The 19,526-nt window shown below is 50.1% G+C and overlaps 1 protein-coding gene and 1 long non-coding RNA gene across 3 annotated transcripts in view; one reads left to right on the top strand and one right to left on the bottom strand.

The window, feature by feature from the left end:
• The window catches only part of CKAP2L (cytoskeleton associated protein 2 like), a 95,723-nt gene that overhangs the window by 14,610 nt on the left and 61,587 nt on the right, over nucleotides 1-19,526 (bottom strand). The window contains exon 8 of one of the 2 annotated variants that reach the window (XM_030201706.1): nucleotides 619-812. In XM_030201706.1, coding sequence (XP_030057566.1) covers nucleotides 619-812 — 194 coding nt within the window. Of the gene's footprint in view, nucleotides 1-618; nucleotides 821-19,526 lie in introns of those variants that run through there. The other variant, XM_030201705.1, reaches the window with a different exon arrangement.
• On the top strand, nucleotides 1,819-18,574 carry LOC115469254. The gene is made up of 3 exons (XR_003941977.1): nucleotides 1,819-1,900; nucleotides 15,091-15,092; nucleotides 18,562-18,574. It is a non-coding gene; the product is annotated as an uncharacterized LOC115469254 (long non-coding RNA).

Genomic DNA, 19,526 nt, shown 5'->3' with positions numbered 1-19,526 from the left:
GAACATGCTGGGGTCTACTATTTATATTATCTGCCTTAGGTGGGACTTCTCACGCATACGGTAAAAAAAAAAAAAGTCTCTCTCAAGACTGTCGGCTTTGAATCTCTCTCCAGTTCGGTGCACTCACCACTTCTGTGGCTGAAATATCCCACTGTTCATGGAGAACAACCATTACAGGTATGCAACTCTATTGTCTAAGCCGGCAGAGGAGGAGGAAGTGACCCAATGTTGAGCGATTTACTTCCTCCTCCTCCTGCTGAGCGATTGCTATGGGGAAGAGAGAGACACCTCAAGCTGGTACCATCACAGAATCCTGTGTATTCTGCAAAGGGTGGGAAATTCTGTACTGCACAGTTGCGCAGAATTCCTCCATGAGTAAATTTTTCTTCTATGCCTGAGATTTAAACATCATTATCTGTATAGTGCTACAATACAACTAGACCCAGGAAGTAGTGCCAGTCAAAGTTTGAAAAATCTGGCACCCCCCCCCCTCAAAAGCTAGCAACAATTAAGAGTATGGCATAGCAGAAAATGCAACATCCCCTATCAATGGCAAAAGAGAGAAGCTAGTGGATAGTTGAGCCTGCTGTGTTCTGATAAGAGTTTGGATTTCCTTGCCTAGGAATTTCACCAACTTGGAACTTCAGGTATGAGCCTTGTTCACCAGTCCACCCCTTTGTAACGATGACACCAGGTGTCCTCACATTCTGTGCTCTCTCTTTTAAGGAAGGTTGAAGCTCTTCAAATGCTCCCTCACTGGCTATAGCAGTGCTAGGGAGAGCAGATATGTCCTCACAAGGAAGAGGTTCAAACTTAACAGCTGTGGGATAGAAACTCAATTTAAGCTGCTGGAAAAAAAAAAATCAAGCAAGCAATCACAGGACATTGCCTTCACAAATAAGTGGAGAAAGCATGTGCAGCACAGAACCATATAATTCTTTCCATTCTACGTGTGCATACATGTTGCCTGTGTGTGTGTGACCTGGAGGAGAAAGGAAAAGGGGGCAGTTTAAATAGAGCAGCTCCTAGACATTGTTTGGAGAGAAAATATCTAAAATGGAAAAAGAAAATCTAACAATTAAGCTATCTTCATCAGATTTGAAAGGTTGATTTTATGATTTAAACCAATGTTTCTTAAGTCCAGTCCTGGAGTACCCCTTTTCAGTCAGGTTTTCAGGATATCTACAATGAATATGTAAGATAGATATCTGCATATAATGGAGGCAGTGTATGCAAATCAAGTTCATGCATATTCATTGTGGATATCCTGAAAACCTGACTGGGAAGGGGTACTCCAGGACTGGACTTGGGAGCAGGGGTGTAGCTACGGGTGGGCCTAGGCCCACCCAATCTCGCCTCAGGCCCACCCAGTTTAGGCACCGAAGTGCATAGTCTTTCTTCCGCAGCTCGGCCACCGAGTCCCATCTGCTTTTAGGCAGCCGGCAGCTCTCCCAGACAGTCCTCTTCATCCTACCTGCCTGAAATGTTAATTTTTTTTTTTTAGTGCGGTGCGGGTTGGGTCCTGAATGTGGAAGTCTCAGTACACCATTAAGCGCTGCTACTCCCGCGCCAATTTCCGCTTTGTAAGCTGCTCTGCCTGGTTCCTCCCTGCAGTGCCGCATAGGAAAGGCTTCAGGCTGCCTAGCTCCCGTCCGGTTTGGTAAGATTCTCTGCCTTGTTGCTCTTCGCAGTGTCACATGGGAAAGGCTGCCAGCTGTGTTGCTGCTCCTCCACTGTGCCGGATCACGGGCGTCCTCGCTGGATCAAGTTATGATCAGCCTTTTGTTATTGATCAATTCCCTCCCCCCACCCCTGCAGCCCCACAACAGGCACAGGAGCCAGCATGTGCACACATGGAGTGTAGAACAGTGCTCTGCACCATCTGCAAGCAGCTACCAAGGTAAAATAAATGTTTTTGGGTTTTTTTTTTATTTTAACATGAATGGAGTGTAATCAAAATGAATGCTGGCTGGTGGTGGGCTTCTGGGTAGAGGGTGAACTCTTCACTGCCTAGGGCAAAGAAAAGTATATTTAATCATTATATATACCTTTGTCCTAGGCAGTGAACAGCCTACCCCCACCCAGAAACCCACCAACAATAAATTTTAATAGTGTTCAGGTTAAATTTTAAAAACAGATGGTGGGTTTTTTTTGTATGGGGATGGTCTGCAGTGCCGGGTAAAAATTTAAAAAGTTTTAAATTTAATGTAGGTGGGTTTCTGGGTGGAGATGGGCTCTGCAGAGCAGCTGTTGGGTACACTACTTAGAAATCCATCATCAAGTGCATTCTCAAGCATTATTTTGTAGTATCGCAAGAAACATTACTCATACCTTTATACACAGTGCCCACCCATATTAGCTCTGGGCCCACCCAAAATGTCAGGTCTGACTATGCCACTGCTTGGGAAACATTGGTTTAAACCACAATGTACCACTGTCTCACAGTAAGGAGAAATTAGGTCTTACCTGCTAATTCTTCCCTTTAATACCTCCAGACCGATCCAGATACATGGGCTTGCCTTTTCCTACCAGCAGCTGAAGACAGAGAACCGTTAACTAGTGACATCATTTATGCATCCTGTGCAGTCCCCCACTAGTTGGTATTTTGATAAGGCAGTGAAAGACATAATATTCCCAACAAAAAGCCTAGGAACAAGAAACCACCTAAATTGAACCAGAGGTCTTAACACCAAACCAAAGTCATGCCACCAGGTACCGTACACAACCCTGAGCCATGGCAGTTTTGTACTATTTACTAAAACGTTACTCTTCTTTGAAACACAGACTAAACACTGGAGGGACTAAAGAAAAGAAAAATAGCAGGTAAGACAATTTCTCTTCGAGTCCTTCCAGCCCATTTCAGACATATGTGACGTACCAAAACACTACTACTACTAACTAGCATTTCTAAAGCGCTACTAGGGTTACGCAGCGCTGTACAATTTAAACATAGAAGGACAGTCCCTGCTCAAAGAGCTTACAATCTAAAAGACAAGAAAACAATCTAAAGACAAGTGAACAATCTAGAGGACGAGTGAACAGTTAGTCTGATAGGGTGGATAGATTGGGGTATTTTATATATCTCGAGTGGTTAGGCGCCGAAGGCAGCATTGAAGAGGTGAGTTTTAAGCAGAGATTTGAAGATGGGTAGGGAGGGGGCATGGCGTATGGGTAAAGGAAGATTGTTCCAGGCATGGGGTGAGGCAAGGCAGAATGGGCGGAGTCTGGAGTTGGCAGTGGTGGAGAAGGGTACTGAGAGAAGGGCCTTGTCCTGTGAGCGGAGGTTACGGGCGGGAACATAGGGGGAGATGAGGGTGGAGAGGTAGTGAGGAGCCGCAGACTGAGTGCATTTGTAGGTAAGGAGGAGGAGCTTGAATTGTATGCGATAACTGATCGGAAGCCAGTGAAGTGATTTGAGGAGAGGGGTGATATGAGTATATCGGTTTTGGCGGAATATAAGACGTGCAGCAGCGTTCTGAACTGAATGAAGGGGGGATAGATGGCTGAGTGGGAGGCCGGTGAGGAGTAAGTTGCAGTAATCAAGGCGAGAGGTAATGAGAGCGTGGACGAGAGTTCTGGTGGTGTGCTCAGAGAGGAAAGGGCGAATTTTGCTGATGTTGAAGAGGAAGAAGCGACAGGTCTTGGCAGTCTGTTGGATATGCGCAGAGAAGGAGAGGGAGGAGTCGAAAATGACTCCGAGGTTGCGGGCAGATGGGACAGGGAGGATAAGGGTGTTATCAACAGAGATAGAGAGTGGAGGAAGAGGAGAAGTGGGTTTAGGAGGAAAGACGAGGAGCTCGGTCTTGGACATGTTCAGCTTCAGGTGGCGGTTGGACATCCATGCCGCAATGTCGGATAAACAGGCCGATACCTTGGCCTGGGTCTCCACGGTGATGTCAGGTGTGGAGAGGTATAGCTGGGTGTCATCAGCATAAAGATGATACTGAAAACCATGAGACGAGATCAGCGAGCCCAGGGAAGAGGTGTAGATTGAGAAGAGAAGGGGTCCAAGGACAGATCCCTGGGGAACTCCAACAGATAGTGGGATGGGAGTGGAGGAAGATCCATGGGAGTGTACCCTGAAGGTGCGGTGGGAGAGATAAGAGGAGAACCAGGAGAGGACAGGGCCTTGGAACCCAAAAGAGGACAGCATGGCAAGAAGTAAATCATGGTTGACAGTGTCAAATGCGGCGGAAAGATCGAGGAGGATGAGGATGGAGTAGTGACCTCTGGATTTGGCCAGGAGCAGGTCGTTGCAAACTTTAGAGAGTGCTGTTTCTGTCGAGTGCAGAGGGCGAAAGCCGGATTGAAGTGGATCGAGGATGGCATGAGAGGAGAGAAAGTCAAGGCAGCGGCTGTGAACAGCGCGCTCAAGTATTTTGGAAAGGAAGGGTAAAAGAGAGATGGGGCGGTAGTTGGAGGGGCAGGTAGGGTCAAGTGAAGGTTTTTTGAGGAGAGGTGTGACAACGGCGTGCTTGAAGGTGTCAGGGACAGTTGCAGTGGAGAAAGAGAGGTTGAGGATGCGACAGATGGCGGGGGTGACAGTATGGGAGATGGTGTTGAGTAGGTTGGTGGGGATGGGATCAGAGGAACAGGTGGTGCATTTCGAGGAGGAAAGAAGGCGGGAAGTTTCATCCTCGGTGATCTCAGGAAAAGAGGAGAAAGAGACCTGGGTAGGTTGGTTGATGGAGAGGGTTAAAGGGTGAAGAGGAGGTGGTGGCTTGGTCGTGAACTCAAGGTTGATCTTTTGCACTTTGTCGCGGAAATAGTCGGCCAGTGATTGAGGAGAGAGAGAAGGGGGAGTGGGAGCGGGGGGCACTTTTAGGAGGGAGTTAAGGGTGGTGAAGAGACGACGAGGGTTGGAGCTGAGAGAATTGGTCAATTGGGTGTAATAGTCCTGTTTTGCACGGAATAGGGAGGAGTGGAGGGAGGATAGCATGAATTTGTAGTGGAGGAAGTCTGGAAGGGTACGAGATTTCCTCCAGAGGCGCTCAGCGGATCGGGTGCAGGAGCGAAGGTAACGGATGCAAGGAGTCAGCCAGGGCTGGGGATTGGTGCGCTTTGTGGGACGGGAGATGGATGGCGCAAGGGTGTTCAAAGCAGAGGAGAGAGCGGTATTGTAGGCGGAGACCGCTTTGTCGACAGTTTCGGAGGACATGATGGAGGGGAGGAGATTAGAGATAGTAGATGATAAGGTGGAGGGGTCAATAGCCTGGAGGTTCCTGGAGGTGGTGGTTAAAGTTGGACGGGGTGGAGGGGGGGGGGTGAAGAAGTGTGAATGTGATCAGGTGATGGTCGGAGAGAGGAAGAGCTGAGACGTGGAAATTGGAGGGTGAGCTGGAGGAGGAGAGGACGAGGTCAAGACAATGGCCGTCACGATGAGTAGGGGTGGTGGAGCACAGCTGGAGGTTGAAGGAGGATGTTAGGGTGAGGAACTTAGAAGCATGGGGGTCGGATAGGTCATCAGCATGTACGTTAAAGTCTCCGAGAATGAGGGACGGAGATGAGGGGTCAAGAAAGACAGAGAGCCAAGCATCAAAGTCGGTAAGGAAGGAAGGGAAGGATTTATCAGGGGGGCGGTAAATGACTGCCACTCTGAGTGGTAGCGGGTAGAATAGCCGGATGGAATGGGCTTCAAAGGATGAGAAGCAGTGAGACTGCGGTAGGTGGAGGGGTTGGAAACTACAGGAGGGTGAGAGTAGTAGCCCAACGCCTCCGCCGCGGCCAATTGGGCGGGGCGTGTGGGAGAAGAGATAGCCTCCATGGCAGAGGGCTGCAACGGAGGCAGAGTCTTCCGGGGAGAGCCAGGTTTCGGTTAGGGCGAGCAGTTGAAGGGAGCGAGAGATAAAGAGATCGTGGGTGAGAGGCAGTTTGTTGCAGACTGAGTGGGCATTCCACAAGGCGCATGAGAAGGGGAGGGAGGAGGGGGGAAGGAGGGGAATAGAGACGAGATTGGAGACATCCCGGGATCGTTCGCAAGGATAGGACGGGGACAGGTGAGGGGGACCTGGATTAGGGTTAATGTCTCCCGCGGATAGCAGGAGGAGGAGCAAGAGAGTGCGGAGGAGGGTGGGGGAGGTTGGGCGACGAAGGCGACGAAGACGGGGTGTACTGAGGAGGAAAGGGGATGGGTTAATGGCAGGAAGGAAGTGCCGAAGGTTGAGAGCCAGGAAGGAGGGGGACAAGAGGGATGGTAAGGTGAGGGATGGAGGTGAATAGGGTATTGCGGTGGCGGGCAGGGTGGGAGGGCAGCGAGTAGTTCTAATGGTAGACAGTGGGAGTGGGGGGGAAAGGAGATTAGGAAGGGACAGGGCAAGGAAGAGAACATGGACAGGGGCCATAGGTGGTGACTGAGGTGTAACAGGTGACAATATAGTGGCTGAGGTGTTAAGCAGTTAACAGGTGTTAATGGGTGACTATGTAATGACTGAGGTGTTAAGCAGATAGATAGGGCTTGAAGCTAGGTTTTGGGTTGGCGATTAGATAAGTCAATGGCTGATAAGCTAGCAGGCAGGTAGGTAAGTCAATGGCTGAGAGGCTCGCAAGCAGGCAGGCAGGTTACTCGATGTGTTAACAGTCAGATGGATTGGAGCAAGCCGGAACAAGCTGAAGCAAGCAGGAACAAGCCGGAACAGGCAGGTACAGATGGACAAGCTGGAACAAGCAGGAACAGATGAACTGTGTCAGGATGAGCAGACGGACAAGCTGGGATCAGGAAGACTGGAACGAGCTGGGATCAGGAAGACTGGAACGAGGTGGAACACGCTGGAGCAGAAGAATTGGAGTAAGCAAGGAGAGGCTGGGTCAGGCAGGCTGAAACACACTGGAGCCGATGGACAGCAAGGGGAAGGCTGGATCGGCAGCTGAAACTAGCTGGACACGCTGGATCCGGTGGACAGGGGCAAGCCGGAAGAAGCTGAATCAGGCGGACTGGAACACACTGGAGCCGATAGACTGGAAGGATCAGGCGGGCTGGAACAAGCTGGGCTCAGGAGAACTGGAACGAGCTGGAACACGCTGGCTGGATCAGGCGGGCTGGAACACGCTGGAGCCAATGGACTGGAACAAGCGGGCTGGAACACGCTGGAGCCGATGGAGTGGAACAAGCGGGTGAAGCTGGGTCAGGCGAACTGGAACAAACTGGGATCAGGAGGACTGGAACAAGCTTGAACACGTTGGGGCGGATTGACTGGAGCAAGCAGGGATTGACTGGAACAAGCTGGAGTGGGCTGGATCAGGTTGGAATGGGCTGGAACAAGCTGGAGCATTAGAGCAGGAACGAGCTGGCACACGGGCTGGAACAAGCTGGAACAGGCTAGGCCAGATGGGCTGGTATAAGCTGGATCAAGTTGGAGCAGAAGACAGCGGCACTGCAGGACTGGAACACGCTAGGACAAGCAGGTGCAGATGTACTGGGGCAAGTAGGAACAGCCGGACTTGGACAAGCAGGTGCAGGTGGACTGTAGCAAGTCGGAACAGACGGACTAAGCAAGCTGGAACGGATGGCCTGGATCAAGTTGGAGCGGATGGACTGGAACAGGCTCAGGCAGATGGGCTGGAACGGATGGACTGGAACAAGCTCTTCTAGGAACAGTACTCTTCTAGGGTGGGAACCAAATTTTTAGCACAAGAGGCTGCATCCTGCAATGCTTGCACATCAACCTCCCTTTTATAGATCACCTTCCCTTAATTACTGGTGAATATACTCCAACCCAGGTAAGTATGTCCCAGTGTCTGTGTTTAAGTGTTTAAAAGCAATGCATCAAAATTATTAAAACCCCCAAATAAATCAGTGTGCAAACCTTTAAAAAAACCAAAACCCTCTTCGCCAGCTCCGCTACTTTCTTGCGTTGGGTACCGTTTAGCAGATGTTCTTCAGCCAGGAACCAGGTGATGTCTCTCTCCAAGACAGGAACTCAGGAATACCTACTGACCTCTCTTTAATAAAATTAATAAAGCAAAACCTTATGCCTCCCTGACGTATGCTTACTATAGTCAGGGTCTTCTTTAGGTGGGGCCATGTATTCTAACTACTTTTGAAAGTAAAGATAATTCTGGAAACCCTGTACTAAACCTCCCACAATTTTATTGGCTCAGGCTCACTCTCTCTTTCGGCCTCACTCAAGCTCCAAGGGCAGTATTCAGTTGCACCTCCATTTGGATTTGCCCCCTAACCTCCAGTACAGCACCTCAGTTCAGTTTCAATAAGCAGGCTGCATTTCACTCTGCTCTGCTTTTGCAGACTTCTAGAAATCTTGTTCCTCTTCAGTGCCCCTTTCAGGCAGCACCGGTTAAATATGACTCATCTCTAATTAGAATCCTCCGCCCTCAGTGCAGTACAGCACTGCTTCCCAAAGTTCTGAAAAAGTGTCTCAAAGTTCTAAAGCAGCTCTGCTTTTAAAACAATAATCTTTTTACCAAAGTTCAATTTTCTAGAAACTCAGTTAAAAGTTTCACAAATCTTATATGTTTCATAACAAACCTTTCCCTTTCACACCTTTACTCAGAGACTTGACCCAGACTAGAAACCTACATGGGAACAGAGTTCACAGGATTCCCGTGGGGACAGCAGTTCCTGTGGGGTTCTGTGGAAGTGTATGCTGCACTTGCACCAGCCTCTCACCTTCCAAGTGCCAATCCCTTCGAGTGCTGTCTCCTCCTCCTTCCTTTAACAGCAGATGTGGAAAGTCTCCATTAAGGAGGTGGTAGAGATACAAATGGTGATGAAATTCAAAAAAGCATGGGATGAACACAGAGGATCTCTAATTAGAAAATGGAAGTTATAAAAAACCTAAACTTAAATGGCTGCATGTGTGTGGATGTGTTGCGTGACACTTAGATGGTGATTCTGGCTGTGATGAACTAGGGCCGATACAGGGAGACCTGTACGGTCTCTCTCATATGGCAATCTGGTTTAGGATAGGTTGGAAAGGGTTTAGACAGGAACTTTAGTGGCTGGAACATGAGGACAGTGCTGGACAGACTTTTATGGTCTGTGTCCCGCAAATGAGAAGATGAATAGGCTGGAGTGGGCTTTGAGGGCAACTCCAACAGCTGGAACATAAGGATAGGGCCAGGCGGACTTCTATGGTCTATGTCCCAGAAATGCCACAGAAAGACCATAATCAAGTATATAATATCACATTCATTGTTGATTTAATCATGAATTGATAATGATTGTGACTATTGGGCAGACTGGATGGACTGATCCGGTTTTTATCTGCTGTCATTTACTATCCTATATAATAAAACGCACCTCCAACATTCTGAAGCTGACTGCATGGCTGAAGCATTCCTGCTCTCTGTATCCATCTCCTGAATTGACATCATGTACTTCCGACTTCAGAATGTTGGAGTTGCATTCTATTAAATAGGATTGGTCAGTTCCTTGAAGCACAGCCAGAGCTCAGCGTCCTGCACAGTAATAACGCTCAGACACCAGAGAGAGAGATGGGGGGGGGGGGGGGGGGGGGGCTGACACCAGAGAGAGAGATAGGGGGGGGGGGCTGACACCAGAGAGGGAGGGGGAAGTATCTCTGACACACACTCTCTCTCACAGTCAATGTCTTTCTCTCTCTCACTCTCACACACTCTTATGCCTCACACTGTATCACATTCACTATGTGTCACATAGTCACACACACAGTCTCTTGATCTCATACCCTCACAGTCTCACAAAGAGTCTATGTCTCACACACTCTCTCTCGCACACATTGTATCTGTGTGAAACACACACACTCTCTCTCACATTGTGTCTCACATACGCACTTGCACATACTCTCATTCTCACACACACACTCGCACCCAGACTCACTCTCTCTCACACACAGTCACTCTCACATACACTCCCTCAAACATACACACTCCGAGGAAAACCTTGCTCGCGCCTATTTCATTTGTGTCAGAAACGGGCCTTTTTTTTTTTACTAGTGTTACTATAAATTGTCTCTGCTCCCGGGCTGATGCGCAGACCTCAGCTATGACATAGGCACAAGCATCAAATGTCACCTGACCTACTGGTGCAGGCATGTGGTGATCTCTTAGCACACAGTGCCAGTGAATCAGAGAAGTCTTACATGTGTACACCAGAGTATTCCAACTTCCGTTCCTTCCTTGCCTGCAGTGCTGCGGCTCAAAACCCAGAGAATGAGAGAGCCGACACAATTTTTTTTTTTATGTACCATTAAATTTTTGTGGGACTGGCTGAGGACAGGTTAAATTCTTGCGGGGACGGGTAAGATTCCTCACGGGGATGAATGGGGATGGGTTGTATTTCTGTCTCCGTGCAACTCTCTACCCCAGACTCAGCTTGAGAGAATTTATTCTTCCTTAGAGACCACTTTAGTCGTTTAAAATAAATTCCACAGATTACTTTAAAAAACCACAATAACCAGGTTTTCCTGAGATATCCTGGTTATGTCAAATAAGCAGCTCTCCCATCAATCTAAGCTTCACCGGTTGGTGGGGGCTGCCGCGGACGTCAACCCAGTCGTGAGAACAAGCAGCCTGCTTGTCCTCGGAGAACCAACCAAACTTTTTTTTTATCAGAAAGAATTTAAAAGCTTTCTGTCTCTAGACAGCCCTAGCTTATCCCAGCTTCTTAATCATTAAAACCTCCCAAAATGTACTTTCACACAATTTCCCACTAAATTAGCTCAAAATTCAGGCACACATCTAGCCTTTACTTTAGCCTGTTTCCAACTGCCAAAACATTTGTTTTACCTAGCCAGTGACCTCAAATCATTCCAGATCCAGGTTTCACCAGCACAAGATCCATTTCCTTACATTTCTTCAGAATTCAAATAAAAACCTCTGTGATGGATGGTTTAAGAATTGCTTTTCAGTTTTACTTTAATTGAAAATACCCTATAATACCCTTTAAAATCTTCTGTCTTTGACCAAAAGTAACTTTTTCCTTGTACATACAAAAACAGGTTGGAATGTCTCAGATATGGCACATCTCAAAAAACAAGATTGTAATGTCTCTGAAACCAGTCTGTGCAGGAGGGAGGCAAGGTACGCTCGAAGTTCAGGAGATAAGCCACCTGGCCAGTGATTTGTTTACCTGAACCAAGAGCGTGCGACTGCAACCTCAAGTACATTTCTGTAAATGTCCTTGGCTCTGAAAATAAGCTTTAGCTTGATAAAAAGGGGGCCTTCTTGCAGTGAAGCTCTGGGGTTCATCTGTAAGCAGACATGCTGTGCAGAGGATTTGTTCCTGGTTTTAAGGAGACTGAGCCTTCGCTTAACGGACCTCCCGGCTGATGAGATAAGGGCATGAGATTCCAGAACCAGTGGTGTGTGTATGTGTGTGTGTATATATATATATGTTTTATAGCTTTCTTTTAGTTAGATGGTTTAAACAGTGTTCATATCTCCTAATTTGACTCAGTGTGTATATTTCTTAATCATTGTGTAGACTGAAGCAATAATGACTTATACACTCTCCATTTGAAGTATTAATAAAGAGTTTCATTTACCCAATACGAATCCAAAAGAATCTGTAGTATTTTATTCTGTAAACAGCCTGTGGTGATCAAGTGAGCAGGCTGCAATACAACCTCTCTCTACACAGTATATAACACACATAAACACACACATGCAGAGCTCTGTCATTCATCCCAAAATTCAAAGATACACAGCACTCACCTCTAGCAACCTCCTCACAGCAGCCAGCCTGGCATCAGAACTTCCAGCCAATCCAGCCAGCACAGTGTGCAGCCAGCTAGCCAACAACTTCCACAGCCAGTCTCACTTTAGATCCAGCCTACCCCTTCTAACATGCCCCAGAACTAATATGGCCACACCAACACTACCATAATTACTTATGCAATATGCTTCTGTCAGGTCCAACGATGTGAGAAACTCCCCACAGCAGACTGATATTATAATAGACTATAGTGTTTCCTTACAGAACCTTGGATTTCTTAAAGCCCTGTTCACTCTTGGGATCCAAGACTGGCCAGAATATCTCTTCCTTCTTAAGACACGATGAAATATATGGAATACTGGCCCATCCCTTGTTTTTCCTGCAGAACACCAAACTCTTCACCAATCACTCCAGGTCTTCTCTAAACAACAACTTTCTCTTGAAGGGTAACTTACTATGACAGTTCTTTAAAGCGACATCAGCCATCCAGCTTCTACGTCACAAGGGCTGCCACACTGCCACCAAGAGAGTCATACCCTTGGTCGAAGCTTGAATAAGATTATAAGTATGTCACCAGAAAGGCTGTCCCTATCTCAAGCCAAGCCACTTCCATCACTCCATTCTCACTGCCCTCTAGAGCTTTGCGGGTAATTGCTCATTCCAATAAAAATAGGCCTGGCCACCAGACATCCACCGACGGCTGCCTGCAAGGTCAGGGCAGACACATCAAATGCCTGTTTTAGTAGTCTCCATCTGATGGTCTTAGCACATCTTTCAGGGCCATAACGTCTAGGATGGTAGTCTTCTTTGTGACTTCTGATACCAGTTCATCCATCTTTGGGAAACAAAGCTTCCCTTTCCACCACAGCGGTGGGATAGAAACATGCCACAGACTTTGGTACCTTCAATCCCAGGACTGGGGCGTCCCATTCCACTGCTATCATTTCTTTTATTGCTCTATGCACTGGGAAGGACTATGGATATTTCTTAATACCCTCCAGGAGAGGATCCTCTATTTTTGTAGTCTCTGCTGGCTCCAAGTCCAAAATCCTCAACACCAAAAGGACATGGACAATCAGTAAGGACCAACTGTAGTGTTCTCCCCTGGAGGAAATATCTTCTTGAAACTGTCCTTCTCCACCCAGGCACAAGGAGTCTTTCAACACTAGTGACTCCCTCTCCATGAATTTATCCTCCAACACCAGTTGAGATTTCTTGGCCTCAGATGGACTGTCCTTGATAGGCTCTGGGTCCTTTCCAGAGTCTCCACAGGCAATCCTCATCTCATACAGGTGGTCTTGGGCACAAGAAAAATTCAGGTAAAAAACCTGCATAGAGCAGGTCTGCACTGCAGTAAGACTACCAGAGCCCTTATTTGTACCTTACATTTGCTTCCAGTTCCAGAGTCCAGCTCAGCATCAGAGGACCTACTTCCTCCTCCACAGGTCCTGAATAGAAGTGTTTCCTCCATATTCTTGAGTAAGCCCTCACACTGACAGCCGCATTCTTCCTCCAACACTGTGGCTGTCTGCCGTCAACCACATTGCTGAAAGGAGCTGAGCTGAAGTTCTACTATGCATATGTGCAGCAGTAGCTGCCAAAGATCCCGACTAGTGGTGGCCACACATAGCACAGGCATGCGCACCGTAGCCCAACTGCTCATTGAGCACTTTTGCTTCAAAAGCCATTCTGCAGCCTTCACTCACTCCCCCTCCCCTGCCCCACTGTCACCAAAAGGCTCTGGGTACTGCTGCCAGCATATAGCCTTGGCTTCCACAACACTACAGTACTAGTAAGGACCTGGTTTGACTGTACGTTTTTCTTTAGCTGGATCTTGTTCCCAGTCAAGGGATCCCTCCCATGAGTTGAGGAGAGGGGCCGCAGTATATGCAGCTGACCAACCAGTAGACTTTCCTTTTAGGATTGGGGGGGGGGGGGGGGGGGGGGGAACTGGTCAGAGGGACCTGCCTTAGTCCCTCCAACTTGGCCTAGCAGACCAGTCACTAACTGCACAGGATGCCTCACCTAACTGACAGACTGAAAAATACTGATTAGTGGGGGAATGCATAGGATACTTAAACAATGTCACTAGTTTGTGGTTCTCAGTTCCATCTGCTGACAGGAGAAGGCAAACCCACACATTTGGACTGGTCTAGAGGAATGTTAAGGAACAAGTATTAGTTGGTAGTACACATAGCAGCCATTAGAGAAAGCTTATGGTTCAGGCAGTAGTTTCACAGTAGACTTTACAACAAATAAAATGAAATACACATCTGAAATCACTAAAGCAGGCTATCAGGGATAGATGTACTTTTGGCTATTTTAATGGTTGTGTATTGCCAGCTAATACTTGTTGGCTATGAAACAGTGGCACCCTGTGGTTAATCTGTAAAATCCATCCTTTGCAATCTTTTTGACATCATCATCTAAACTGTTGTTTTAACTATTCTTTCCAAAAATCAACAAAATGTTTTGAGTACTACTTCATTCAAACCACCCCTTCCCCTCTTTTCCACATGTCACAGACACACACAGAGCGGTTGACAGAATTCCACGAGGTGTGCTCTACATACTTTACCTACTTGTTAATATTTAAACAAATCATTCAAACATTTACCGGTAAGCCATTGAAACATGGCATAATTTCAGCCAATAAGGCTGTAGGGAAAATCATTCTTCTTAACCTACCTAGTTTTGTTTGGTGATAAGCTTAGGTTTGAACCTCCTGTCAGATCAAGGTGGTCCAGATGCATTACAGGGTATGATACATACCTGTAGCAGTTGTTCTCCGAGGACAGCAGGCTGATTGTTCTCACGACTGGGTTGACGTCCGCGGCAGCCCCCACCAACCGGAAGAAGCTTCGCGGGACGGTCGGCACGCAGGCCACGCCCACCGCGCATGCGCGGCCGCCTTCCCGCCCGTGCGCGACCGCTCCCGCCAGTTGAATGACAAGCAATAAAATATGAAACACACAACTCCAAAGGGGAGGAGGGAGGGTAGGTGAGAACAATCAGCCTGCTGTCCTCGGAGAACAACTGCTACAGGTATGTATCATACCCTTTCTCCGAGGACAAGCAGGCTGCTTGTTCTCACGACTGGGGTATCCCTAGCTCTCAGGCTCACTCAAAACAATAACCCAGGTCAATTGAACCTCGCAACGGCGAGGGTACAACAGAAATTGACCTACGAAGAACAACTAACTGAGAGTGCAGCCTGACCAGAATAAATTCGGGTCCTGGAGGGTGGAGTTGGATTTACACCCCAAACAGATTCTGCAACACCGACTGCCCGAACCGACTGTCGCGTCGGGTATCCTGCTGGAGGCAGTAATGAGATGTGAATGTGTGGACAGATGACCACGTCGCAGCCTTGCAGATCTCTTCAATAGTGGCTGACTTCAAGTGGGCCACCGACGCTGCCATGGCTCTGACACTATGAGCCGTGACATGACCCTCAAGAGTCAGCCCAGCCTGGGCGTAAGTGAAGGAAATGCAATCTGCTAGCCAATTGGAGATGGTGCGTTTCCCGACAGCGACCCCTAGCCTGTTAGGGTCGAAAGAAATAAACAATTGGGCGGACTGTCTGTGGGGCTGTGTCCGCTCCAAGTAGAAGGCCAATGCTCTCTTGCAGTCCAATGTGTGCAACTGACGTTCAGCAGGGCGGGTATGCGGCCTGGGGAAGAATGTTGGCAAGACAATTGACTGGTTAAGATGGAACTCCGACACCACCTTCGGCAGGAACTTTGGGTGAGTGCAGAGCACTACTCTGTTGTGATGAAATTTAGTATATGGAGCATGAGCTACTAGGGCTTGAAGCTCACTGACCCTACGAGCTGAAGTAACTGCCACCAAGAAAATGACCTTCCAGGTCAAGTACTTCAGATGGCAGGTATTCAGTGTCTCAAAAGGAGGTTTCATCAGCTGGGTGAGGACGACGTTGAGATCCCATGACACAGTAGGAGGCTTTATAGGGGGCTTTGACAAAAGCAAGCCTCTCATGAATCGAACGACTAAAGGCTCTCCAGAGATGGCTTTACCTTCCACACGATAATGGTAAGCACTAATCGCACTAAGGTGATTCCTTACTGAGTTGGTCTTGAGGCCAGACTCTGATAAGTGCAGAAGGTATTCAAGCAGGTTCTGTGCAGGGCAAGAACGAGGTTCTAGGGCCTTGCTCTCACACCAAACGACAAACCTCCTCCATTTGAAAAAGTAACTCTTTTTAGTGGAATCCTTCCTAGAGGCAAGCAAGACCCGGGAGACACCCTCAGACAGACCCAACGCAGCGAAGTCTACGCCCTCAACATCCAGGCCGTGAGAGCCAGGGATTGAAGGTTGGGGTGCAGCAACGCTCCGTCGTTCTGCGAAATGAGAGTCGGAAAACACTCCAATCTCCACGGTTCTTCGGAGGACAACTCCAGAAGAAGAGGGAACCAGATCTGACGGGGCCAAAAGGGCGCTATCAGAATCATGGTGCCGCGGTCTTGCTTGAGCTTCAGTAAGGTCTTCCCCACCAAAGGTATGGGAGGATAAGCATACAGGAGGCCGGTCCCCCAATGAAGGAGAAAGGCATCTGACGCTAGCCTGCCGTGTGTCTGAAGTCTGGAACAGAACAGAGGCAGCTTGTGGTTGGTCTGAGAGGCGAAAAGATCCACCGAGGGGGTGCCCCACTCTCGGAAGATCTTGCGTACCACTCTGGAATGGAGCGACCACTCGTGCGGTTGCATGACTCTGCTCAGTCTGTCGGCCAGACTGTTGTTTACGCCTGCCAGGTACGTGGCTTGGAGAAGCATGCCGAACCGACACGCCCAACGCCACATACCGACGGCTTCCTGACACAGGGGGCGAGATCCGGTGCCCCCCTGCTTGTTGACGTAATACATTGCAACCTGATTGTCTGTCCGAATTTGGATAATTTGGCAGGACAGCCGATCTCTGAAAGCCTTCAGTGCGTTCCAGATCGCTCGGAGCTCCAGGAGGTTGATCTGCAGATCCTTTTCCTGGAGGGACCACAGACCCTGGGTGTGAAGCCCATCGACATGGGCTCCCCACCCCAGGCGAGATGCATCCGTCGTCAGCACTTTCGTGGGCTGCGGAATTTGGAATGGACGTCCCAGGGTCAAATTGGTCCGTATGGTCCACCAGAGCAGTGAAGTGCGGCAACTGGTGGAGAGGCGGATGACATCCTCTAGATTCCCGGTGGCTTGAAACCACTGGGAAGCTAGGGTCCATTGAGCAGATCTCATGTGAAGACGAGCCATGGGAGTCACATGAACTGTGGAGGCCATATGACCCAGAAGTCTCAACATCTGCCGAGCTGTGATCTGCTGAGACGCTCTGGTCTGCGAAGCCAGGGCCAAGAGATTGGTGGCCCTCGCTTCGGGAAGGTAGGCCTGAGCCGTCTGGGAATTCAGCAGCGCTCCTATGAATTCCAGAGACTGAGTTGGCTGGAGATGGGACTTTGGGTAATTTATCACAAACCCCAGCAGCTCCAGAAGTTGAATAGTGCACTGCATGGACCGGAGGGCTCCGGCCTCCGAGGTGTTCTTGACCAGCCAATCGTCGAGATATGGGAACACGTGCACTCCCAGCTTGCGTAGGTAGGCCGCTACCACCACGAGGCACTTTGTAAACACTCGTGGGGCAGAGGCGAGCCCAAAGGGCAGCACACAATACTGAAAGTGCCGTGCGCCCAGGCGGAATCTGAGATACTGTCTGTGAGCTGGCAGTATCGGGATGTGAGTGTATGCGTCCTTTAAATCCAGGGAACATAGCCAATCGTTTTTCTGAATCATTGGCAGAAGGGTGCCCAAGGAAAGCATCCTGAACTTTTCTTTGACCAGGAATTTGTTCAGGCCTCTCAGGTCTAGGATGGGACGCATCCCCCCTGTTTTCTTTTCCACAAGGAAGTACCTGGAATAGAATCCCTGCCCTTCCTGCCCGGGTGGTACGGGCTCGACCGCATTGGCGCTGAGAAGGGCGGAGAGTTCCTCTGCAAGTACCTGCTTGTGATGGGAGCTGAAAGACTGAGCTCCCGGGGGACAATTTGGAGGCAGGGAGGCCAAATTCAGGGCGTATCCGTACCGCACTATTTGGAGAACCCACTGGTCGGAGGTTATGAGAGGCCACCTTTGGTGAAAGAATTTTAACCTCCCTCCGACCGGCAGGTCGTCCGGTACGGACACTTGTAGGGCGGCTATGTTCCCATGGATCCAGTCAAAAGCCCGTCCCTGGCTTTTGCTGTGGAGGCGCAGGGGGCTGCTTAGGCGCACGCTGTTGACGGGAACGAGCGCGCTGGGGCTGTCCCTGTGCCTGACGAGGCCTTCGGGCCGGCTGGTTGTACCTACGCTTCGCAAAAGAATAGGGTGCAGCCTGCCGGGCCCGGGAAAAACGCCCGCCCGCGGGGGCGGGTGCTGAAGGCGCCCGGTGGGAGAGCTTGTCGAGAGCGGTTTCCCGCTGATGCAGTTGGTCAACCATCTGCTCGACCTTCTCGCCAAAAATATTATCCCCCCGGCAAGGGACGTCAGCCAGTCTCTGCTGGGTGCGGTTGTCCAGGTCAGAGGCACGCAGCCATGAGAGCCTGCGCATCACTATACCTTGGGCCGCAGCACGAGATGCCACGTCACAGGTGTCAAAAATCCCCCTGGACAGGAACTTTCTGCACGCCTTCAGCTGCCTGACCACCTCCTGATAAGGCCTGGACTGCTCCGGCGGGAGCTTATCGACCAGGTCCGCCAGCTGTTGCACATTGGTCCGCATGTGGATGCTCATATAGAGCAGGTAAGATTGGATGCGGGTCACGAGCATGGAGGATTGGTAGGCCTTCCTCCCAAATGAGTCCAGAGTGCGAGACTCCCGCCCCGGGGGCGCCGAGGCGGTATCCCTCGAACTCCGTGCCCTCTTGAGAGCAGAATCCACGACCGCTGAGTCATGGGGCAACTGGGGCCGCATGAGCTCTGGGTCAGAGTGGATCCTGTACTGGGACTCTGCTTTCTTGGGAATGGTGGGGTTAGTTAGTGGTCGCACCCAGTTCCGAAGCAGCGTCTCCTTCAGGACATTGTGCAGCGGTACCGTGGAGGACTCTCTAGGTGGTGATGGATAGTCGAGGACCTCGAGCATCTCGGCCCTCGGCTCTTCCACAGAGACCACGGGAAAGGGAATGTTTATAGACATATCCCGCACAAAGGAGGCAAAGGAGAGACTCTCAGGAGGTGAGAGCTTCCTCTCCGGTGACGGCGTGGGGTCCGAGGGAAGGCCCGTAGACTCCTCTGAGGAGAAATACCTCGGGTCCTCCTCTTCCCCCCACGAGTCCTCATCCTCGGTATCGGACATTAGCTCATGTAGCTGAGTCCGGTACCGGGCCCGGCTCGACGTCGAGGCACCAAGGTCTCGGTGTCGTCGAGCGGTGGACTCCCGCGCCGGCGGGGACGGAGCTCCCTCCATCGACGTCGACGGGGACTCCACCTGCGTGGCGGTCGAGACCGGCACCGCAAGCGGCGGCGGTGTCGACAGCCCCGGCGCCGGGCTAGAGCTCGCCGGCGCCACAGTCATCGGCGCCGGGGGCGCAAGCACCCCCGACGCCGGCACAGCCTGGCGCATCAGCCCTTCCAGGATCCCCGGAAGGATGGCTCTGAGGCACTCGTCCAGGCCCGCTGCCGGGAAAGGCGGTGGGGCCGGTAAGGGTGTCGGTGCCAGAAGCTGCTGGGGGCCAGGAGACGGCACCGAGGTGCCGGAACCCCGACGCGTCGGTACCTCCACCACCGACGGAGATCTCTCCTCTCTGCGATGACGCTTCGGCGTCGACTCCTCTTCAGGGTGCACCGAGGGCTCCCGGTGACGGCGCTTCTTATCTTTTTTCCGGTGCACGTCACCGGTG

This window comes from Microcaecilia unicolor, chromosome 4 (assembly GCF_901765095.1).
Source record: "Microcaecilia unicolor chromosome 4, aMicUni1.1, whole genome shotgun sequence".
Classification (NCBI taxonomy): Eukaryota; Metazoa; Chordata; class Amphibia; order Gymnophiona; family Siphonopidae; genus Microcaecilia; species Microcaecilia unicolor.
Note: the sequence above shows the minus strand (reverse complement) of the source record. Positions and strands in the feature narration are given on the sequence as shown.